At 49.7% G+C, this 24,945-nt stretch overlaps 2 protein-coding genes and 1 pseudogene across 2 annotated transcripts in view; all 3 read right to left on the bottom strand.

Annotated features, from left to right (window-relative positions):
- LOC144324986 (uncharacterized) overlaps positions 1–4,962 on the bottom strand; it is a 38,181-nt gene extending 33,219 nt beyond the window's left edge. Inside the window, 4 exon segments of the mRNA XM_077916680.1 lie at positions 312–394; positions 3,187–3,268; positions 3,439–3,943; positions 4,068–4,962. Of these exon segments, the coding sequence (XP_077772806.1) occupies positions 312–394; positions 3,187–3,268; positions 3,439–3,852 (579 nt within the window). The 5' untranslated portion in view covers positions 3,853–3,943; positions 4,068–4,962.
- Positions 1–22,915, bottom strand: part of LOC114607674 (uncharacterized) — a 108,516-nt gene extending 85,601 nt beyond the window's left edge. Inside the window, 3 exon segments of the mRNA XM_077916264.1 lie at positions 19,816–19,897; positions 20,099–20,584; positions 22,781–22,915. Coding sequence (XP_077772390.1) covers positions 19,816–19,897; positions 20,099–20,584; positions 22,781–22,900 — 688 coding nt within the window. The 5' untranslated portion in view covers positions 22,901–22,915.
- LOC144329330 (uncharacterized) lies at positions 17,104–17,853 on the bottom strand (annotated as a pseudogene).
- Positions 22,916–24,945: the final 2,030 nt, after the last annotated feature.

Below are 24,945 nucleotides of genomic sequence, written 5' to 3'. Positions count from 1 at the left end.
AAGAGAGCATCTTTGGCTAAGAAGACGTTGTTTCTTCGATGCAGGTAGTCAAAGAGAGAGAGATGGCTGCCCTGCCCTGTGCTTTTGTCATTACCTGCACAGGTGAGGCCACGCCCACCTCTAGTCACATGCAGAGGAAGTCTGTCCCAGCTCAGAAGGAAACAGGAAGTTTACCTGCTGGCTGGACAAACATTCCTCCCCATGTGTAAACATGTTCACTCTAGGAATCGTGTACTTGACTGCTCTTGGGTTTCATATCCTACAAAGTCAAGAGCAGGAGCCTCTTTGCCCGCTATGCTCCGTCTCCCTACCTGATCTGGTTCCAGAGCTGCTGCTTCTCCTCTGCCTTCATGCAAAGATGGAAGAAGAAGTCTTGGCAGCATCATTCTGTCACCTGTGAGAGGCAAAGGGAAGTGGCCATTAGCACATGCTTTTCTTCGAGGTGAAGCAATGCACCTCTAACTACAGATGGGGCACTCTATGCGCGGCTACCTTTGAAGGGGACTCAGAAACTAAGCCAGAAGGAGGCTACCAGGCTGGTGACTGGGAGCAGCTGCTGGGACCATATAACACTGGTCCTGAAAGACCTACACTGGCTCCTAGTATGTTTCCGAGAACAATTCAACATGTTGGTACAGTGGTGCCTCGCAAGACGAAATTAATTCGTTCCGCAAGTTTTTTCTTCTTGCGAGTTTTTCGTCTTGCGAAGCACGGTTTCCCATAGGAATGCATTGAAAATCAATTAATGCGTTCCTAGGGAAACCGCCTTCAGACCAGGTCCGGGGACAGTCTGTCCCCCGACCTCTTCTGAAGGCTGGGGGGGGGGGGAACAAGGGCTTCTGAAGGCTGGGGGGGCTGGGGGGGAACAAGGGCTTCGCTGCCGACCCCCAGCATTTTAAAATCTCACCGGGACACGGGGAGATTTTAAAATGCTGGGGGTCAGCAGCGAACGCTTCGCTGATCCCGGGACGGCAGGCAGATCTGCACCGCCATCCAGAGCGGGGCGGGACTTAGCGCCCCGCTCGGGATGGCGGCACACGTCTGCCTGCAGTCCCGGGATGGCAGACAGCTCTGCGCCGGCATCCAGAGCGGGGCGGGACTTGGCGCCCCGCTCGGGATGGCGGCACAGATCTGCCTGCAGTCCCGGGACGGCAGACAGCTCTGCGCTGGCATCCAGAGCGGGGCGGGACTTAGCGCCCCGCTCGGGATGGCGGCACAGATCTGCCTGCAGTCCCGGGATGGCAGACAGCTCTGCGCCGCCATCCCGAGCGGGGCGGGACTTAGCGCCCCGCTCGGGATGGTGGCGCAGATCTGCCTGCAGTCCCGGGATGGCAGACAGCTCTGCGCCGCCATCCCGAGCGGGGCGGGACTTAGCGCCCCGCTCGGGATGGCGGCACACATCTGCCTGCAGTCCCGGGATGGCAGACAGCTCTGCGCCGGCATCCAGAGCGGGGCGGGACTTAGCGCCCCGCTCGGGGTGGCGGCACACATCTGCCTGCAGTCCCGGGATGGCAGACAGCTCTGCGCCGGCATCCAGAGCGGGGCGGGACTTAGCGCCCCGCTCGGGATGGCGGCACACATCTGCCTGCAGTCCCGGGATGGCAGACAGCTCTGCGCCGGCATCCAGAGCGGGGCGGGACTTAGCGCCCCGCTCGGGATGGCGGCACACATCTGCCTGCAGTCCCGGGACTGCAGGCAGCTTTGCGCGGCCATCTGTAGCGGGGCGGGCTTCGCCCCCGGCTCCCGATGGCCGCGCAGAGCTGCGCTGATCCCGGGATGGCAGACAGCTCTGCGCCGCCATCCCGAGCGGGGCGGGACTTAGCGCCCCGCTCGGGATGATGGCGCAGATCTGCCTGCAGTCCCGGGATGGCAGACAGCTCTGCGCCGCCATCCCGAGCGGGGCGGGACTTAGTGCCCCGCTCGGGATGGTGGCGCAGATCTGCCTGCAGTCCCGGGATGGCAGACAGCTCTGCGCCGCCATCCCGAGCGGGGCGGGACTTAGCGCCCCGCTCGGGATGGCGGCACACATCTGCCTGCAGTCCCGGGATGGCAGACAGCTCTGCGCCGGCATCCAGAGCGGGGCGGGGCTTAGCGCCCCGCTCGGGATGGCGGCACACATCTGCCTGCAGTCCCGGGATGGCAGACAGCTCTGCGCCGGCATCCAGAGCGGGGCGGGACTTAGCGCCCCGCTCGGGATGGCGGCACACATCTGCCTGCAGTCCCGGGATGGCAGACAGCTCTGCGCCGGCATCCAGAGCGGGGCGGGACTTAGCGCCCCGCTCGGGATGGCGGCACACATCTGCCTGCAGTCCCGGGATGGCAGACAGCTCTGCGCCGCCATCCCGAGCGGGGCGGGACTTAGCGCCCCGCTCGGGATGGTGGCGCAGATCTGCCTGCAGTCCCGGGACTGCAGGCAGCTTTGCGCGGCCATCTGGAGCGGGGCGGGCTTCGCCCCGGCTCCCGATGGCCGCGCAGAGCTGCGCTGATCCCGGGACGGCAGACAGCTCTGCGCTGGCATCCAGAGCGGGGTGGGACTTCTCTGCTGTCCCGGGGAGATTTTAAAATGCTGGGGGTCGGCAGCGAACGCTTCGCTCCCGCCCGCCAGCATTTTAAGATCGCCCGGGGCAGCGGAGAAGTCTCCGCTGTCCTGGGAAGGCAGGCGGGGGGGAGCAAAGACTTTTGCCCCCCGCCGGCCTTCAGAAGAGGTCCAGGACCTCTTCTGAAGGCCGGCTGTGGGCGAAAGTCTTTGCTCCCGACCGCCAGCAATTTAAAACAGGTCCCCGGAGATTTCCCTATGGGCTTTCGTCTTGCGAAGCAAGCCCATAGGGAAATTCGTCTTGCGAAGCGCCTCCGAAACAGAAAACCCTTTCGTCTTGCGGGTTTTCCGTCTTGCGAGGCATTCGTCTTGCGGGGTACCACTGTATTGACCTTTGAAGCCCTAAACAGCCTCAGCCCTGTAGACCTGAAGGAGCGTCTCCACACCAATTGTTCAGCCCGGACACTGAGGTCCAGCTCCAAGGGCCTTCTGACAGTTCCCTCACTGCGAGGAGTAAAGCTACAGAGAACCAGGCAGAGGGCCTTCTCTTGGCCCCAAGTGTCTTCCCTCAAAAGATGAAAAGAACCCACAGATGAGTTCCTAAATCCATAAAATGCAACCAAAGGGAGAAAATGCTCCTTCCTCCTTACCTATTGGCCTGTCTTTCCTGACCAACAGAGTCTTCTCTGCCTCAGAGGAATCCAGGCCCATTTCTGCAAAGATAATCTTTCCCTGAAAGAGCAACAAGGATTCAGAACAGAGGATGGAGAGAAATATTAGAAAAGGAATGGCAAAGGGAAAACCATTTGGGGATGCTTTCCAAAAGCTTAGTAGAGGATTTCAGGATACTCTCCCTCCTGTTCAGAGCCCCTTGGGAATATCCAGAGGACAGTCTCTCTCACCTGCTGCTCTGCCTGCTTCCTCTCCTCTGCCTGACTGAGGAGGAATCCTTCGGCCAGGGCCACCGCCTGGGAACTGGTCTCCGCTCCACATTCCCTCACCCAGCTCTCCATCTCCAGTGGAAGGACAGCCAGGAACTGCTCCAAGATCACCAGGTCCAGCATCTCAGCTTTCGTGTGCCTTTCTGGCTTCAGCCACTGATGGCAAAGGTGGTGGAGTTGGCTGCAAACTTCTCGGGGTCCTTTGGCCTCCTGGTAGCAGAACTGCCTGAACTGCTGGCTCTTCATATCAGAGTGGAGGGTGTCCTCCTCACCCAGGATCTTCTTCACAGAGCTTTCCCAGAATCCCTCACTGCTCCCAGTGTTGATGGCATGGCCCCTTCCTGCTTCTGGGCCAGCTGAGTCTTGCTCATCCATCTGTGTTCTCAGGAAGCCTCCAAGATATCAGAAGGAACCCCTTGGCCTTCTGCTAAGTTCTGTCTGTCCTTATTAAAGCGGCTAGCAAATCCTACAAAGGAATACGTCTTTTTTGTATAAAATTTATATTGTTATCATTATTATTTTATTAAAATCCTATAATTCAAAGTTCAAGGTGTTTTTAAAAAAATAATATTGACGGCATCAACAAGTACCTTTTCTAATGAGTCTGGCATCTTTTTTAGGGCTGGACGATGCCTGCTTTTCAACATCAGAATACAGTATATTATGATGTATATTATACTGTGTAAACATCATAATACAGTATATCACATCCCAATACAGTGGTACCTTGGGTTAAGTACTTAATTCGTTCCGGACCTCCTGAAACTGTTCTTAACCTGAAGCACCACTTTAGCCAATGGGGCCTCCTGCTGCTGCCGCACCGCCGGAGCATGATTTCTGTTCTGATCCTGAAGAAAAGTTCTTAACCTGAGGTATTATTTCTGGGTTAGTGGAGTCTGTAACCTGAAGCGTATGTAACCTGAGGTACCACTGTATTCCGGTTTTAAAAGAGCTGCAATGGTTGTCCATTCTATTGAAGGGTCTCCCCTGAGGGTTCACTTAGACCCCCGACATATCTGAAGAAGCGCCTCCTTCCCTACAGTCCCTCTGGGGTGGGGAGGCTGGCAGAGGGGGGGGGTCCTCTTGTATTTGGGGGAGCAGGGTGGCCCCAGAAAGGGCATCCTGGTGGGAGTTCCTGGGCTGGGGCATACCCTCCCCACAGGCCCCCCCCCCCGGCACCCGCCCCTCTTTCCCAAGGCCTCTGACCCCACAGACAGGTGTTTCCAGGACCCAGAAGTCTGGGAAGGGGAGCTGCTCAGAATGTTTCCCCCTGGCTGCCATCTCTGCCCATCTTTCCCTAACCTGAAAGGGGCTTCTTTGCCTGCCTTTCCTCAGCATCCCAAGGGAGACCACCCTGGCAAGCTCGCCCCCTCCCGGGCTGTGCAGAGGAAGGAGGGGGGCAGGACCCTCCTCTCCCGGACCCCCCCTCCATGCACCCTCCCGCTGCAGCCCTGGGACCCCTTTCTCCCGGGGGGGGGGGGAGAGAGGAGGCTCACCGCATCCCGGGAGGCGCCCCTTACACGGGGCGAGAGGCGGGCGAAACCTCCCCCCGCTTCCCACGCTTGCAGGAAATGACGGGAGGGAGGGGGAGGGGCCTTTGCTGGGCGGGGGGACCTGGTCCCACCCCCTCCTTCCTTTCCTCTACTCTCTGGGAGTCCAGCTCAGTTCCCTGCGACCCTTGCAAAGCGGAGCGCCCCGAGCTCAGCCCCCCCTCTAGAAATGATGAATGGGGAGGAGCCCCGCCCTTTGCACCCGCCCAGAGAGGTTTTCTTTTGCGGGAGGGGGACAGAAGTTGGCAGAGGACAGAAGGGCTTCCTCCGGTCTTATGGAGGCTTCCAAGGGATAAACACCTGCAGCTCAGATATGAAGATCCTGCAGCTCAGGCAGTTCTGCTACCTGGAGGCCAAAGGACCATGAGAAGCTTGCAACCGGCTCTTGGAGTCTTGCTAGGAACCAAGCCTGGACTCCACCACAGTCCGGATTCTGAGCTTTCTTTAAGTACAGAAGGAATATTGCAGAAGGAATATTGTATAGGTTGGGGGGGGGGGTGTTGCCCCTCCAGCAGATATCAGGCACATGCAGCCCACTACCAAAATCAGCACAATCACTTTTGTGACATTTGTGATTTGTCCCCACAAAACATGTCATCACAGTTTTTTCCTGTCTCTTCAAAGGGCCTTTGCTGCAGGATACCAAATGTAACAATTCGCTGATAAATGTTTCTATGAACTGGCTCACTGGGAAAACTTCAGAAATTCATCTAGACCTGTGAGCTCAGCTCCTCAGCAGCCCCTCTGCCTGAGTGATAATCCCTGGCATCCTGATACCTGAGTGCCAGGCAGGTAGCCCTTCCAGAAATAAACCCAGATTAAGACAAAAGGGTGGGATGAACTTGGCTGGGAAACAGGGAAATGTAAATATCTTTTTTGTTACACTTGACAGGTGTTTGGTGGAGGGCAGGGGGAACCATGGGGCAGGGTCCAGGATGCTCAGATTCCTGCCACCAGACCTCCCCTTTCATGATGTAACCATGATGTATGAGTGATGTAGTCTTAGGGGTGTAGCATGGGGGATTAGCATCTAATAAAAGTTTGGGTTCTCTTTTGTTCGGGGTTTCCATCTTGTTTCACCTGGTGGCAGGTGGGAGTCCTGTTGCAATAAAGACCAAGCCTACTGGCTGCTGTTTTGCTCTGGTAAGAAGAGTGACTAGTGGGGTGCCACAGGGTTCTGTCTTGGGCCCGGTCTTATTCAACATCTTTATCAACGACTTGGATGATGGACTCAAGTGCATCCTGATCAAATTTGCAAACAGATCCTTTCCCTGAAAGAGAAACAGGGATTCAAAACAGAGAACGGGAAGAAGGACTGGAAAAGGAATGGCTGAGGGGGAAGCTTTAGGGGTATCTAATACCATTCACTTAATGCTTTCCAAAAATAGATGGGCCATTAGAAGAGAGTTTGGGGGAACTCTCCCTCCTGTTTGGAGCCCCTTGGGAATATCCAGTCTCTCTCACCTGCCTCCTCTCCTCTGCCTGACTCAGGAGGAATCCTTCGGCCAGGGCCACCGCCTGGGAACTGGTCTCCGCTCCACATTCCCGCACCCAAATCTCCATCTCTGGCGGAAGGACAGCCAAGAACTGCTCCAAGATCACCAGGTCCAGCATTTCAGCTTTCGTGTGCCTTTCTGGCTTCAGCCACTGACGGTAAAGGTGGTGGAGTCGGCTGCAAACTTCTTGGGGTCCTTTGGCCTCCTGGAAGCAGAACTGCCTCAACTGCTGGCTCTGCACATCTGAGTGGAGGGTGTCCTCCTCACCCAGGATCTTCTTCACAGTGTTTTCCCAGAATCCCCCGCTGCTCCTAGTTTGGATAGCATAACCTCTTCCTGCTTCTGGGCCAGCTGAGTCTTGCTCATCCATCTGGGCTCTCAGGAAGCTTCCAAGAGATCGGAACGAATCCCTTGGTCTTCTGCCAACAGGGGCTAGCAACTTCTACAAAGCAAACAGATTGTTCCATTATAAAATTTATTCTCCACAGTCAGGAGAATAAAAATGTTCCCTGAATTAAGCATGGCTGAGTCTTGCTACGAACCAGGACTGGACTGTACCACAGCACAGACTCTGGACTTTCTTTAACAAAAAAAGGAAGGAGGAGAAGCAAGCCTGTAGACCAGGCATCCCCAAACTCGGCCCTCCAGATGTTTTGGGACTACAACTCCCATCACCCCTAGTTAACTGGACCAGTGGTCAGGGATGACGGAAATTGTAGTCCCAAAATATCTGGAAGGCAGAGTTTGGGGATGCTTGTTCTAGACCTGCCAAGAGGAATGTGATCATGCAAGATTTGCAGGCAGTTGAAGGGATTTCTGTGAGATGAAAGGCCTGGTTTCTTCTGCCTTTCAGTGTTTTCAGTGAATGTATGCCATTGGAACTGCGATTGAGGACTCATTTGTACCGAGTGTAATTTGGACACTGGGCTAGACTTGGGGTGCTAACCCTGGGGTCCTCAAGAGTTGCTCTCCCTCCCACTCCAGTGCACATTTCTTTCCTGCTTCAGTCACTTTTTCTAGAACTTGAAATCTGCAACGTTCTCAAGGCATACTACTTTGTCTTTGTTCTGAGGCCCAGATACACATGTTCAAAACTGGGCCTAAACCAGATCTAGGAAATCAATTTCCTCCAGGAACGCCTGGATCTGGTGGTCCGTTATGAACCTCTCAAGAACCTTGCCCAATAAGGGGAGGCTGGCAAGTTGCCTGCAGTTACTTAGATTTCCCAAATGCAGGGAGGGTTTCTTGAGAAGTGGTTGATTCTAACCCTGCCTCCTCCAAGCAGGAAGGGACCACCCACTCATGCAGGGAGGCACTGACCACCTCCCTGGCTCAGCCAGCTGCCTCCTCCCTGCTATTTATTTTCATCCAAGAGCGACAAAGGTCCAGACTGCAAGTGGTTGCACTGAGAGCTTGCAGGGCAGCAGCTGAAGAAGGTGCAAAAAAGGGTTTTCTTGTGTGTGTTACTTGTGGCTGATTAGCTGCTCTCTCTGTGCAAAGGTCAGAGGGGGCAGGGCTTCTGTTGAGGTAGGTGATTAGCTGTGGGAGGAGCTTATCAGAGTTTGCAGGGCAGCGGCGTGCGCAGTTTGATCCATCTTTTAGATTTAGGGGAGCTAGTCTCACACATTTGTTGGCGGAGACCTAGGTTTTTTTTGGGGGGGGGGAGTTATTTGTCCTGTCTTCACGCTTTTTATGATGGAGGACCGCTGTAGTCACCCCCAACGATATGTTCTCAAGATGGAGGGTGAGGGAACAGCTGCAGTCGCCTGCAGTTCCTGCGCAATGTTTGCCATCTTGCCAAAGGTTGCAGGCAGCTTTACTTGCAGCAATTGCATGTTGATTGCCCTCTTACAAGACAAAGTCCAGCAACTGGAGGAACGTGTAGCTACGCTCCAAAGAATTAGAGAGCTGGAGCTCTTCTTGGAAGCAACAGAGCACACCGTCTCCACCAAGGAAGAGACAGGGGACTCCCCTGAGAAGGAGGCTAGTTCACCAACACAGGAGCCACATATATGGAGAAACGTGACTCAAAGAAGTAGGAGGCCCAGGGTTCGCTCTGATTGTTTAGAAATACACAATCGCTTTGAGGTCCTCTCCCCTAGCATGGAAGAAGAAGAGCAGACTCCATTTGAGGATCTCTCCCTCATTACAGTCGATCAGGTATATGAAGACGAGCAGCAAAGTCAGTCCTCAGGGAATGTGCAGGCGACCTTGGAACAGACAGCTCACGGAAGAACCCCGACCAGACCTAAGAGGAGGCGTGTAGTGGTGATAGGGGATTCCCTACTGAGGGGAACAGAAGCAGTGATCTGTGGGCCTGACAAGATGTCTTGGGAAGTGTGCTGTCTCCCCGGGGCTAAGATCCAAGATGTAACTGAACGACTGCAAGGAATCATAAAACCCACTGACAAATACCCCTTCCTCTTGGTTCATGTGGGAACCAATGACACTGCAAGCAATAGCCTCCAGAAGATCAAAAGAGACTACGAGGCTCTGGACAGGAAATTGAAGCAATCAAATGCACAAATTGTCATCTCATCTGTCCTCCCAGTTGAACAACGTGGCCCAGGGAGAGAGGGAAAAATAGTGGAAGTGAACAACTGGCTTCGCAAATGGTGTAAACAGGAACGGTTTGGATACTTAGATCACAGACTGCAGTTTATTAAAGATGGACTTCTGGCAAGCAATGGGCTGCACCTCACAACGGTTGGGAGGAATGTTTTTGCCAAAAATCTCAGAAACCTCATCAGGAGGGCTTTAAACTGACTAATGTGGGGGAGGGAGACAGTGCTCCTGAAGGTAGGAGTCTATCAATTGATGAAGATGATCATCCAAATGTCATAGACCAAATGGAGCAAACAGCACACAGACCTAGTGGTGGGAGGAAAAAATCCTTAAATAAGGGACACGGAGGAATGATTAATGGACTTCAATGTCTGTACACTAATGTGCAAAGCATGGGAAATAAACAAGATGAGCTTGAGCTCTTCGTACAGCAAACTAAATATGACATAATAGGCATCACTGAAACCTGGTGGGATAAGTCCCACGATTGGAATGTAATAATGGAGGGATACAATCTATTTCAGAGAAACAGACCAGACAAGAAAGGAGGAGGAGTGGCGTTATATGTCAGGGATGTGTATACCTGTGAAGAGATCCAAGATTTAGAACCTCAAAGCCGAAGTGAGAGCATTTGGGTCAAAATTAAGGGAGAGAAGAATAACAGTGACCTCATTGTGGGAGTTTACTATAGATCCCCAAGCCAAACGGAGGACATAGATGATGCCTTCCTGGAACAGATGGCCAAGCATGCAAAAGGAAGGGAGATAGTAGTAATGGGGGACTTCAATTACCCGGATATTTGTTGGATGTCAAACTCAGCCAAGAGCATAAGGTCAAACAGATTCCTCACTGGCCTTGCAGACAACTTCATTGTCCAGAAAGTGGGAGAAGCAACAAGAGGAACAGCCATTTTAGATCTGGTCCTAACCAATGTTCATGACCTGGTTAGTGGGGTAGAAGTGGAAGGATCATTAGGCGCGAGTGATCATGCTCTTCTGAAGTTTACTATACAGCGGAAAGGAGCAGCCAAACATACTAGGACTCAATTTATTGACTTTAAGAAAGCCAACTTCATAAAACTTAGGGAAGTGCTGGGTGAGATCCCATGGACAGTAATACTAAAAGGAAGGGAGTTCATGATGGCTGGGAGTTTGTTAAGAGGGAGATAGTAAAAGCACAACTTCAGGCAATACCAATGAGACGGAAACATGGAAGGTGCCTAAAGAAGCCAGGGTGGCTATCTAAAGAACTTTTAACTGAGTTAAGATTAAAAAAGGATGTGTACAAAAAATGGAAAGGGGGGGAAGCCACCAAAGAGGAATTCAAACAAATAGCCAGCACGTGTAGATACAAAGTCAGAAAAGCTAAAGCACAAAATGAACTCAGGCTTGCTAGAGAGGTTAAAAGCAACAAAAAAGGCTTTTATGGGTATGTTCGTAGCAAAAGGAAGAACAAAGAAACCGTGGGGTCACTCAGAGGAGAAGATGGTGAAATGCAAACAGGGGACACAGAAAGGGCTGAACTCCTCAATGCCTTCTTTGCCTCAGTCTTCTCCGATAAAGAAAACAATGCCCGACCTGAAGAATTTGGAGCAAATGATTCAGCAGAGGAAACACAGCCCAGAATAACTAAGGAGATAGTACAAGAATACTTGGCTAGTCTAGATGTATTAAAGTCTCCAGGGCCAGATGAACTGCATCCAAGAGTATTAAAAGAACTGGCAGATGTGATTTCAGAACCACTGGCAGTCATCTTTGAGAATTCCTGGAAAACAGGCGAAGTCCCGGCAGACTGGAGGAGGGCAAATGTTGTCCCTATTTTCAAAAAGGGGAAAAGAGAGGACCCAAATAATTACCGCCCAGTCAGTCTGACATCAATACCAGGGAAGATTCTGGAGCAGATCATTAAGCAAACAGTCTGTGAGCACCTAGAAAGGAATGCTGTGATCACCAATAGTCAGCATGGATTTCTGACTAACCTGATCTCATTTTTTGACAGAATTACAAGCCTGGTAGATGAAGGGAACGCAGTGGATGTAGCCTACCTTGATTTCAGCAAGGCATTTGACAAGGTGCCCCATGATATTCTTGTAAAGAAGCTGGTAAAATGCGGCCTTGACTATGCTACCACTCAGTGGATTTGTAACTGGCTGACTGACCGAACCCAAAGGGTGCTCATCAATGGTTCCTCTTCATCCTGGAGAAGAGTGACTAGTGGGGTGCCACAGGGTTCTGTCTTGGGCCCGGTCTTATTCAACATCTTTATCAACGACTTGGATGATGGACTCAAGGGCATCCTGATCAAATTTGCAGATGACACCAAACTGGGAGGGGTGGCTAACACCCCAGAGGACAGGATCACACTTCAAAACGACCTTGACAGATTAGAGAACTGGGCCAAAACAAACAAGATGAACTTTAACAGGGAGAAATGTAAAGTATTGCACTTGGGCAAAAAAAATGAGAGGCACAAATACAAGATGGGGGACACCTGGCTTGAGAGCAGTACATGTGAAAAGGATCTAGGAGTCTTGGTTGACCACAAACTTGACATGAGCCAACAGTGTGACGCGGCAGCTAAAAAAGCCAATGCAATTCTGGGCTGCATCAATAGGAGTATAGCATCTAGATCAAGGGAAGTAATAGTGCCACTGTATTCTGCTCTGGTCAGACCTCACCTGGAGTACTGTGTCCAGTTCTGGGCACCACAGTTCAAGAAGGACACTGACAAACTGGAACGTGTCCAGAGGAGGGCAACCAAAATGGTCAAAGGCCTAGAAACGATGCCTTATGAGGAACGGCTAAGGGAGCTGGGCATGTTTAGCCTTGGAGAAGAGGAGGTTAAGGGGTGATATGATAGCCATGTTCAAATATATAAAAGGATGTCACATAGAGGAGGGAGAAAGGTTGTTTTCTGCTGCTCCAGAGAAGCGGACATGGAGCAATGGATCCAAACTACAAGAAAGAAGATTCCACCTAAACATTAGGAAGAACTTCCTGAGCTGTTCGACAGTGGAATTTGCTGCCAAGGAGTGTGGTGGAGTCTCCTTCTTTGGAGGTCTTTAAGCAGAGGCTTGACAACCATATGTCAGGAGTGCTCTGATGGTGTTTCCTGCTTGGCAGGGGGTTGGACTCGATGGCCCTTGTGGTCTATTCCAACTCTATGATTCTATGATTCTATTCCTGGCTGGTGTCCTTGTTTTTTGTCCAAGCGAGCCCTCAGATTTCTCCGTTAACAGGAAGAAGCTGAAGTAAACCTCTATCCCTCCTAGAGGGACAGTGACCACTCAAAATATGCAGGCAACTGAAGGGGTTAATGGGGGCACCCACTGGAAGATGATGGCTGGCTGGCAAAGGACCCTGTGTGAGAGGCAAGGGAGGGAGGGAAGCTTTTGGGGTTAGCCAGGATATTTTTTTTGGGGGGGGAGAACCTCCTTAGCTATGTACTTCTGATTTTTTTTAAAATTGGGGGTTGGCAGCTGTCCCTCCTTGCTGCCCCTTGGCTATGCCCATGGGCTGGGAGAAGAAAGGGCAGCTCCCAGGTGAGAGCTGGGAGGGCCTACCTGCTTCTCTGAGAGACAAGGATCAAGATCTGCCTTTGAGAGCCCTGTGAACTTTCCCCCATGGAGCCCCCGCTCCTGTTCTCACAAGGGCCAACCAGGGGCCTCCTCTGGGAAGCCCCCCAGCAGGACTGGAGCGCAAGGGCAACACTTTCCACCTGTGGTGCCCGGCATCTGGGATTTGGAAGCACTGCAGAGCACAGCCCAAAGGGCAAGGAGCCGCCCACAGTTCCACACATTGGTCATGTGCCTTTTTAAAAGCCATCTAGCTTGGTGGGCATCTATGAAGAAGCACTTTCTTCTCTCTGCCCTCCATCTTCCAACAGTCCTTACTGCACAGGTCAGGTTTTTGTCTTTGTATTTTGTGCATATTCTACGTCCAAATGTTTCCATCTGCCCACAACTCCTGTTAATAAAAGGAGCCTCTGCACAGCTCACCAGCATCCAACCTCCCCTCGTCCTCTGTTATTCCTACACAAATGTTTCCATCTGCCCACAACTCCTGTTAATAAATGTGACGTATTCATCAATCTGAATGGGGTTTATTTGCATGAAATCTTTCCTGACCTGAAGACACACACACACCGCAGAAGTGGCAAGCAGTGTATGGATCTAAAGGAAGACTACAGTGGTACCTCGGGTTAAATACGCTTCAGGTTACATATGCTTCAGGTTACAGACTCCGCTAACCCAGAAATAGTGCTTCAGGTTAAGAAATCGTGCTCCGGCGGCGCAGCAGCAGCAGGAGGCCCCATTAGCTAAAGCGGTGCTTCAGGTTAAGAACAGTTTCAGGTTAAGTACGGACCTCCGGAACGAATTAAGTACTTAACCCAAGGTACCACTGTAGTTGCAAACTCATGGCCACCCTGGCCCTCTTCTCCCAGACTTGGGGGTCTTCTCCATGCATTAGCACTCCTCCCCCTGCAGCCCTGGGCCCCCCTCTCCTCCCTTCTCCCCACTGCACCCTAAGGCAGAAAGGAGACTCACCAGGTTCCAGGAGGCTCCACAGAGGCAGCTTTGGAGAAGCAGAGATGCAACAGCCACCTGCCTCCCCTTGCAGAAAGGTGCTTTTGCACTGGAGGACCCTTCCCCTGCTTTTATTTCCTGCCCTGCTAGGAATCCAGCTCAGTTCCTTTGAACCCTTGCAAAGCCGAACGCATGTGGCTCACCCCTCTCTCCCTCTGTGGTTTCTCTCTTGAAAGCAGGAGTCAACAACAAGCCCCACACACTGCACTGCCTTCGCTCCTAGGTGCTCTGGCACCGCCCACCCACCCTTGTGCCCCCTCCCCATTTTATTCCAGATGCACAGCTATGAGCTGGGTCTTGACTGGGTCTTTCATCAGAGCACCGCTTTATTCCCGCTGCCACCTTGGGGAGAGAGGACCTTCACTCCTAACCTACCAAAGGGGGAGATGTGTGGTGGAATGCAACTGATTTATTAAAACAAACACAAGGGTTTCAAATAATGTTGGGTACATAAACTTATGATTTCAAATGTTCCTGCTCCTCTTTTTGTCACCTGATTACAATAGGTGTTACAATGCTGTTTCTCTACTACTAGTCGAGCTTGACAACAACCACTACTCTCACACTCTGTCTCCACTGAAGAGGTTGCTGGAGAGGCCAGGGACCATCTTGAGAGACCTGCTCCTTGCCTTGCAGGCCTTTTCCACCTGGCTTGGGAAAGTGGGGTCTGGACTGCTTGCCATTGCTCCCAATCACCTCTGAAGTACAGCAAACAGAAAGCTCTTTCTTCATCCTGGATACAATCCTTTGCTCCTTGCATCTGCTCTGAATGTACTTAGAATAATCGAAGGAGGACAGCAGGAAGGGAATCCTCAGCTTATGCTTCTCACAGAGGGAAGCCTGAAACTTGTGGCTTTTCTGGAAGGTGTGTGTGTGTGTGTGTGTGTGTTGAACAGAAACCAGAAAGAGCTTCAAGGGGACACGACCACCATCCTGGACGTGCCGAGGATGGCAGTGGCGTTCAGGAGCACCACATATTAGTAAATTGGAGGCTCCTGAAGTACATGAATTGCTGGCAAATTGCAGACATGACATGAAGCAGGTATTCAACCCCTTGCCCAGTGACTTGCACCTCACAGATCTGGCTAGGAAGAGATGTTGGGCACTGAGGGTGTGTGCACTCCATGGTTTTGAGAGACAATGACAATTTTTTGCTGGATTGCCAAATGAGAAGAACACTGTTGCAATCCTCACCTGCACATTCATAAAGTGTCCTCAAATTAAATTCACACACAGCCATTTATATGGTTTCTCCCTGCCATGAGTTCTTTGAAGGGCCATTGAGATTGACCCTCTGACTGAAGCCCTTTCCACATTCCAAGCACTGATATAGTTTATCTGATATGGTACTGATATATTGGGAAATCAACACCACGGCTGGTGTGTTACTCTCTTCGAAGTGCCACTCGGGTGATTGATCTTCCTCCCGAGCCACCAGTGCAACAGATATCCGTAAACATCTGCACACAGTATCAACAGACAGTGAAAGTGAGGCTTGAGGCATGGATACGAAGCACTATGTTTATTATTTACAGGACAAAGGAAAACATGGCTCCTCTTACTTTCTTCATCAGCAAGAGAAGGGAAAAGCAAAAGCATTATCACGGAAACAGCGTATCGGAACTTCCGTTCCCATGACATCCAACACTGTGGAATGTAAACAGACGCGTGACAGCAACAATCACGCATCTGCAACACGAGGAATGAAATTCCCACTGGTCTCACTGCTATGGCAACGTATAGCAAATGGAAGAAAGGAGAAATCACAAAGGAGTATACACGAGTAGCCAACAGTTGCAGGGAGGTCTGGGCAGGCCAACGCTCTGAATGAGCTCAGGCTTGGAAGAGAGATTGAAAATAATTTTAAAAGTTTTATTCAGCTGTGTTCAAAGCAAGAGGAAGAACAAGCCAGTGGAAGGTTCTCTGCGTGGAAAGGACAGAGAAACGCTGTTGGGTGACTGAGAGAAGACTGAACCACTCAGCACCTACTCTGCGTCCGTCTTCCCCCAAAAGAAAGCAGTGCCCAAGCTGATAACAGAATCAATGGTGCAAGGAGACAGCTGCAGCCCAAGATAGGAAAAGAGGTAGTAAGGGAATAAATGAATTCAGATCTCCAGAGCCTGATGAGCTGCACTCAAGGGTATTAAAGGAGCTTGCAGATGTAAACTCAGAGCCTCTTTCTATAATCTTTGAGAATTCTTGGAGAACAGGTGAGGTCCCTGCAGCCTGGAAGCATGCAAATGTCCCCACCTTCAAAAGGGGGGAGGGAGACCCAGGTGACTACTGACCGGTGAGCTTGACATCAATACCAGGAAAAGTCCTAGAACATATAATTCAGGTGTCTGTCTGAGAGCACTTAGATTACTAAAACCCAGCATGGGTTTCTCAGAAATAAGTCATGCCAGACCAATATAATTTCTTTTTTTGATGGAGTAACAAGTTGGTCAATCAGGGGAATTCCTGTGGACATAGTGTATCTTGATTTCAGTAAGGCTTTTGACTAAGTCCCCCGTGATATTCTCACGAGGAAGCTGGTAAAATGTGGGCTGAACGAGGTAACTGTTAGGTGAATTTGTAGCTGGCTGACTGACTGACCCCAAAGAGGACTCATTAACAGTTCCTCATTGTAATGGGAATTGGGGTTGCTTCTGTGTAAGCCACAGACTGCTCCAAGCTGCTTGGGTGGTTAAACCTTTCCCTGGCTGGACAGCCCTTATGCGCGGTTGCCTCAATCGCTGGCAGAATCCGTCAGTGGGCGTTTCCTGAACTTCTTCCAACATAAGAATTCCTTGACAGCAAGTCTCCGCCTAGCTTCTCTGCGTGGAAGCCTTCTGCGCAGAGTGGTCGTGCCAAGCGGAGGTCCTGCACTCTCCCCGCTGATCAAACTGGAAGAGTCCCTGAGCCTTCCCTCCAAAGTACTCTCAGCCTCCCCTTTCTTCCTGGTGTCACCTTGATTCCCTTCCCCCGCGGAAACTCTCTCTCTCTCCTTGCTAGTTCCCTCCCCTGCATCATTGGGGCGACTTCTCTCTCCGCTAGTCTCTGATGTCAGTTCCCTGACACTCATCATCCAGGAAAAAAGTGACAAGTGGGGTGCCACAGGGATCTGTCCTGGGCCCGTTGTTGTTCAACATCTTTATAAACAATTTAGATGAAGGAACTGAGCGGATGCTCATCAAATTTGCAGATGGCACCAAACTGGGAGGGGTAGCTAATGCCCCAGAACACAGAATTGGAGAACTGGGAACAAACTAACAAAATGAAATTCAATAGGGACGAATGTCAGGTTCCACACTTTGGCATAAATATACGATGGGAGACACCTGGCTTGCCAATAGTACATGTGAAAAGGATCTAGGGGTCTTAGTGGACTGCAAGCTCTACATGTGTGAACAGTGATGCAGCAGCAGCCAAAAAGAGAGCTAATGCTATTCTAGGCTGCATCAACAAAAGAATAGTGTCCCGATCCTGTGAGACTTTTGATGGGAAGTGAGATTGCAGCTCTGGTAAAAGCTCTTTCCACATTCCATGCACTGATATGGCTTCTCCCCTGTATGAATCCTTTGATGAGCAGTGAGACTTCCCTTTTGACTGAAGCACTTTCCACACTCTTGGCACTGAAATGGTTTCTCCCCACGATGACTACTTTGATGCCGACGGAAGCTTACACTTGTATTAAAGCTCTTTCCACATTCCGTGCAGTGATATGGTTTCTCCCCTGTATGAATTCTTTGATGGGAAGTGAGATTGGTGCTCCGACTGAAGCTCTTTCCACATTCCAAACACTGATAGGGTTTCTCCTCTGTATGAATTCTTTGATGGGAAGTGAGACTTTCCTTCCAGGTGAAGCTTGTTCCACATTCCAAGCACTGATATGGTTTCTCCAATGTATGAATTCTTTGATGGGAAGTGAGACTTTCCTTCTGCCTGAAGCTCTTTCCACACTCTTGGCACTGAAATGGTTTCTCCCCAGTGTGGATTCTTTGATGGCAAGTGAGACTCCACTTGGAATTGAAGCTCTTTCCACATTCCAAGCACTGATTTGGTTTCTTCCCGCTCTTATTTCTTTGATGGGAAGTGGAATGGGAACTCTGACTGAAGCTCTCTCCACGCTCCAAATATTTATATGGCTTCTCCACTGTGTGGATTTTGTCACGGTCTCCCTTGTTAATTTCCAATTCATCACCAATTTCCAATTCATTACCAGCTGTATCAAAAAGAGAAAGACCAGGAAGAGATTGAGCTCCAAGTTATTATTATTTTTATTATTAATTTATTACCCTTTGTCAGTTATAAAAGCATAGTAAATAGGCTGCCTAATAATAAAATTGTCATCATAATAACATTCCTCTCCTCCACACTTTTACAGGCCATAGATTAATAAACAATGGTAACTTACTAAAAGTCTTACTACAGGGTTCATTGACTTTTCTGACAAGCATTAACAGACATATTTATGTGAACCCGAGATTCAGAAACCCTGGCTCTTTTCTTTGATGGATTTTGTTTGATCTAATAATGGAATCCAATCCATCTCCCATGTCAGAAGTCTCTTTGGTCTACCAAGAACAGACAGAAAGAAGGAAAGACATGAGAACATAACAGAACCTAACCACGCCAAAGCCTACATTTAAAAAGGCCATGGCAGTTCAGACCAGCCAGAACATGGTTTAAAAAGGCAAAATTGGAGGAAGAATATTCACAGATAAAACAGCTGATAACTCTCCATTCACAGTTCACTGTGGGGCTGTCAAAATCCCAGATGTTGTGGGTCAGGCTTCCCCAACCTCAGCCCTCCAGATGTTCTGAGACTACAATTCCCAACATGCCTTGCCACTGGTCCTGCTAGATAGGGTTCATGGGAATTGTACGCAAAAAAAAATCTGGAGGGCTGAAGTTGAGGAAGCCTGCTGTGGATGTTGTTGCTTAGCTTCATCAAAATACTTGAGGTACATCTCATAGAGATCTGTACAGAATTTCAAAAAAGATATCATGATCCAACAAGGAGCCTTACCAAGCGAGTCCGTGATCCCACGATTCTCCCCCATGACTTCCTTATGCAGAGCTCTCTGGTCAGGATCCAGCAACGCCCATTCCTCGTCTGTGAAATGAACAGCTACATCTTCAAAGCACACCAGACCCTAAAAGAAAAAGGGGAAAGTCGTCTTCTTAGAAAACATTATCTACTACACATTGCTTTGCTGTTTTCTGCCTGTTAATTGCTGAGTTCTTTTAATGGGATTGTTTTGTTGTACATTTTAATTATGGATGCTTCTTTTACATGTCTTTCAATAATGGGTATTAATCTATGTGTAAACGGGGTGGCGGAATTCACATGGCGTTCTTCAAATCAGTCTGCGCAAGCGTCCCTGTTTCCCAGATGGAAGGATCCTCTTTCCTCCCCCCGTCTGATGTTCTGGAGGGGGAAACCTCCCCAATGCCCTAAGACCAACTTCAAGGGGGGGCAGGGGGTCACAGGAGGGGAAGGAGGGAGAAAGCGCAACTGATGGGGCTCATTTGGTGAATCCTGGCCACTATTATTTTTATGGTTAGAAGCCTATTGTAATATTAAATGGGAAATCAATAAATAAAACTACAATTACAGATAAATAATACCAGCAATATTCCTACGGCCAGTTAAGGTGAGATGGCTGTTTATTAACCTTCTAGAATTCCATTTTAGGCCTTTGTTAAGGACAGGCATGACAGAAACCAAGATGAGGAGAGGGATTCATCCTGACCCAGAGGCACCTGGCTGCCCCGTCCCTCAGCCTCCTTCCCACAATGCTCCTTCCTCCTACCTGAATTCCTTCCACAGCCACTGCTTCCCCTCCACCAGGAAAAGGTGGATGAGGAGGTCTTGCCATCGTCCTTCTGTCAGCTGCAGGACAAAAAGGTAAGTGGGAAGTCTTAGTGCCTGCTTCTCAGAGGTTTAAGCAGCGCAGCACTAAACACAGAAGAGCCTTTCTAAAAGCCTCACCTGATGAGTGAATGTTGATGTTTGTACCCATTTCATATGTTAGTTGTGCAAACATACATCTCCCCTCCTTTGGGGTCTTGGCCCCAAATGATTAAAAGAGCCTGCGGATTAGTTCCAAAACAAACAGAATGTGACCAAACAGAGAAAAAACTCCTTCCTCCTTACCCAGTGGCCTCTCTCTGGTGTCCAACGGAGTCTTCTCTGCCTCAGAAGAATCCAGGCCCAATTCTGCAAACAGATCTTTTCCCTGAAAGAGAAACAAAGATTCAAAACAGAGAACGGGAAGAAGGACTGGAAAATCAATGGCAGAAGCAAAAGATTTAGGGGTATCTAATATGATCCACTTAATGCTTTCCAAAAAAGGATGGGCAAACTATTACAGTGTTGGGGGATACTCTCCCTCCTGTTCAGAGCCCCTTGACAGCATCCTGAGGAAAGTCTCTCTCACCTGCTGCTCTGCCTGCTTCCTCTCCTCTGCCTGACTCAGGAGGAATCCTTCGGCCAGGGCCACTGCCTGGGAACTGGTCTCTGCTCCACATTCCCTCACCCAGCTCTCCATCTCTGGTGGAAGGACAGTCAGGAACTGCTCCAAGATCACCAGGTCCACCATCTGAGCTTTCGTGTGCCTTTCTGGCTTCAACCACTGACGGTAGAGGTGGTGGAGTCGGCTGCAAACCTCTCGGGGTCCTTTGGCCTCCTGGTAGCAGAACTGCCTGAACTGCTGGCTCTGCAAATCTGAGCAGAGAGTGTCCTCCTCGCCCAGGATCTTCTTCACAGAGTTTTCCCAGAATCCCCCACTGCTCCCAGTTTGGACAGCATAACCTCTTCCTGCTTCAGGGCCAGCTGAGTCTTGCTCATCCATCTGGGCTCTCAGGAAGCTTCCAAGAGATCGGAACGAACCCCTTGGTCTTCTGCCAACAGGGGCTAGCAACTTCTACAAAGCAAATAGATTGTTCCATTATAAAACTGATACACGGTCAGGAGAATAAAAATGTTCCCTGAATTAAGCATGGCTGAGTCTTGTGAGATGAAAGGCCTGGTTTCTTCCACCTTTCAGTGTTTGCAGTGAACGTATGCCATTAGAACTGCGATTGAAGAGTCATTTGTACCGAGTGTAATTTGGACACTGAGCTAGACTTGGGGTGCTAACCCTGGGGTCCATAAGAGTTGCTCTCCCTCCCACTCCAGTGCACATTTCTTTCCTGCTTCGGTCACTTTTTCTAGCACTTGAAATCTGCAACGTTCTCATACTACTTTGGTGAGGTCCTTTTGTCTTTGTTCTGAGGCCCAGATACGTATGTGTTCAAAAGTGGACCTAACCCCGGTTGAAACAGATCTAGGAAATCAATTTCCTCCAGGAACGCCTGGATCTGGTCCGTTATGAACCTCTCAAGAACCTTGCCCAATAAGGGGAGACTGGCAACTGGCCTGCAGTTACTTAGATTTTCCAAATGCAGGGAGGGTTTCTTGAGAAGTGGTTGGTTCTGCCCCCGCCTCCTTCAGGCAGGAAAGGACCACCCACTTATGCAGGGAGGCAATGACCATCTCCCTGGCCCAGCTAGCTGTCTCCTCCCTGCCATAATAATAATAATAATATCTGGCTGGTTTCCCCCAGCCACTCTGGGCGACTTCCAACCGAATATTAAAAACAATACAGCATCAGACATTAAAAACTTCCCTAAACAGGACCACCTTCAGTTGTCTTTTAAAAGTAAAATAGTTTTTTATTGCCTTGACATCTGCTGGGAGGGCGTTCTACAGGGCGGGCGCCACCACCAAGAAGGCCCTCTGCCTGGTTCCCTGTAACCTCACTTCTCGCAGTGAGGGAACCACCAGAAGGCCCTCAGAGCTGGACCTCAGTGCTATTTCTTCTCATCGAAGAAGGACAAAGGTCCAGACTGCAAGTGGTTGCACTGACTGATCTGGGAACTTGTCCACATCCGCGAGTCTCACTAACTGAAACTCATCCAACACAACAGGATCAGTAAGGGCTCTGGACAAACCATGAGATTCATCTGCTATTACAGCAAACTCAAGGTCTTGGTGGATTCAAGTGATTTTATCCTCAAAAGGATTTGCAAAAAAGCCGCAGTGAGCTGCTGCCGACTGTAAAGGATTCCACACTACCTGGAACAGCTCTGCTGTCCATGAGCGTGCAATGGAAGCTTCTGTGCTGCCTTCCCTGCCACTAGGCAGAGTCCATGATGAGCCCTCACCAGTGTCCGGTTGCATTCAACCAGGTTTTTCCTCCACTCCCATATGAGCCATCTCCCAGCTTCTTTCTTTGCCCCAAGCACTGGAGTGTACCAGGTTTAACTCTGCACTGCATAAAGAAGCACTTTCTTTTCTTTGCCCTCCGTCTTCCAATGTTCAACATTATTATTATTGTTATTATTCATTTCACTTCTATACCGCTTTATATTTTTCAGAAAAATCTCAAAGCCGTTTACAGCATATTAAACATCAATAAAACAATCCAGAATCAAACATTTTTTAAGAAAGTCAGATATGAAGTATACAGTCAAAGCAACATAATTAACAGGAAGATAAAATATTATCTTAAAAGATTTCAAAAGAAAACATTACAAAGGAGAAGGTCAACTACAGTATACATATTTAACACAAAGTTAACAAAAAAAAAATCTTAAACATTTCAAAACATTGCTAAGTCAGATATAACTTAGCATCACCCAATCACTCTATAATTCCACCGTAATCAGTTTTGCCTGACATATTTGCAAATACACTTATAACTGGGTATTAAAGGTGGATCTGTATTGCAAGCAGTACATTCATTCATTCATTGCATAGGTCAGTTTTGGCAGGGGGTTTTTTTGTTTTTGTCGTATGTGTTGTCTGAATGTTCAAGTCGGCTACGACCTCTGTTAATAAATGCGACTTTTTCATCCCCATTTCATGGGGTTTATTTGCATGCTCTCTTTCTCTGACCCAAAGACCCTTCCCCCAAGTGGCAGGCAGCGTACAAAGAGAGGAGAGTTGCAGCGGACCCACAGCAGAACTCTCCATCTGGCTTTGCAGAGAGGAAGGGGGCAGACGCCCCCTCTCCCCTGCAGCCCTGGGTCCCCCTTCTCCCCACTGCACCCTAAGGGGGGAGAGAGAGGAGACTCACCAGGTCCCAGGAGGCGCCCCCGACACAGCGCTTGCGCACGAAAAGGACCACCTCTCCACACCCCGCCCCTTGCAGGAAGAGAGGGGTTCTTGCTCTGGAGGACACTCCTCCCGCCTTCATTTCCTCTCCTCTCTAGGAATCCAGCTCGGTTCCTTTTAACCCTTGCAAAGCCGAGGGAACAAAACCATCCCTCTCTGTTACAGATAGGTAGCCGTGTTGGTCTGCCATAGTCAAAAAATTCCTTCCAGTAGCACCTTAAAGACCAACTAAGTTAGTTCTTGGTATGAGCTTTCGTGTGCATGCGTGTATCTGAGAAGTGTGCATGCACACGAAAGCTCATACCAAGAACTAACTTAGTTGGTCTTTAAGGTGCTACTGGAAGGAATTTTTCATCCCTCTCTGCATACTATGCTGTACTCTCTGGAAAGGGACCCAAGGGTCCTCTAGTCCAACCCCCTGCAATGCAGGAATTGCGCTCGCAGCCGTTCCTGGGTCAGCTCGAAGCGCCAACTTTCTGGTTAATTGCCAGACACAATGATTCATGGGGTTTTGCTGGGGGGGGGGGGTAGGGGGGGACGGGACCCTCCTGGCTGGGTTCTGAGCTGCTTCCTCCTTTGTCCAGAAACAGGAGGAGGTGGAAAGGGATCTGCAAAGCAGGAAAGCCCTTAGAGAATCATAGAATCACATAGAGTGTGGGAATGTTGTGAGTCGAGGGAAGATGGGCAGGGTAGGAGGAGGAGAAAGGCCAAATATGACATCATAAAATGTCAAAGGAATAATAATAATAAATAATAATAATAATAATAATAATAATAATAATAATAATAATAATAATTTATTTATACGCCACCCACCTGGCTGGGCTGCCCCAGAAACTCTGGGCGGCTTCCAACACATAAAAACATAATCAAACATCAAACATCAATAGTAACAATCTGATCCTCCCAAAGGGTGGCTGCCAGGGCAATGAGCACCCAGTCATCTCACTCTCACGCCACGTTCACCATGACCATTGAGCAGAAAAGCAAGTGTCAGGAACACCAGTTTTCATGCCAAGCTGCACCCCGCAGAACTTGCTGGTTCAGAAAGGCAAAAGGAGGCCAAAGTAGAAGGTGATCGACTGTGGGAAGGGATCAACATCAACAAAGGACTCCTCTGCTCTGTCTGGGGAATGCCATCAGCACCCTTGGGGAGGAAACCAAAAAGGGCAATTTTGTCCCTTATAAGGACTCCAAGTTAACACACCTTTTGCAAGATTCCTTGGGAAGCAATAGCCACAGCTTGATGGTTGCCTGTGTGAGCCCAGGAGATTCCAACCTTGAAGAGACTATGCTATGCTGATAGGGCCAGTGTTACGGCTAAATCTGGGTGCGGGGCTACTCTGCCACCCAGCTCGTCGGACTAAGTAAGTCCGCGGGTCCCTGCGGAAGAAAATGAGCTCAGCCAGACAGGAGCAAACTGCAGAAGATCCAAGTTTATTGCGCAACAGGTTCAAGACGAGATTGAACAGCGAAAAAGGGGTGACATGAACTTTTGAAACTCCCTCCATGTCCCAGAATACAGTGCAAAATGCATCCCAGTTACATCATGAATACATTAAGGAAAGGTTGGGTTACACAGATTACATCATGAATACATTAAGGAGAGGTTGGGTTACACTGGATTAACATATGGAGGAGGGAGGGGGGAATATGCAGAGAGCTGGAGATATGGAGGAGGGAGGGGGGAATATGCAGAGCTGGAGATATGCGCAGATAAGCACATCCTGAGAAGACAATGGTCCATGTATGCGTAGTCTGTCACCTGGCATTGCCAGGAGGAAAGGTTTGGCAGAGTGATTTTGACAGGATTAGGGTCTTGACACCTTACTTGAGAGATTATGGAGGACAGGGGAGGGGTGATGGAGTCCTAGAGAAATTGAGCAGGGGTGATGGAGTCCTAGAGAAATTGAGCAAATATTTGTAGTGAAGAAGACATGCCCCCCCCTTCCGTAACAGTCCCCCATTCGGAGATAGATTTGCATTAAAGTTCTGTAAGAACTTGCAAATCTTTTCTCCGCACCCTAAATCTTGGTGAATGTAGGGGTGCCCTGTGGGTGGGAATAGGCTCTAATGGAAAAGGAGGTGGGTTGAGCAGGGCAGCAAAAGAGGGAGCAACACGGACGA

Source organism: Podarcis muralis, chromosome 12 (genome assembly GCF_964188315.1).
Source record: "Podarcis muralis chromosome 12, rPodMur119.hap1.1, whole genome shotgun sequence".
In the NCBI taxonomy this organism is placed as follows: Eukaryota; Metazoa; Chordata; class Lepidosauria; order Squamata; family Lacertidae; genus Podarcis; species Podarcis muralis.
The sequence above is the reverse complement of the archived record's forward strand: the minus strand, read 5'-3'. Positions and strand labels throughout refer to the sequence as shown.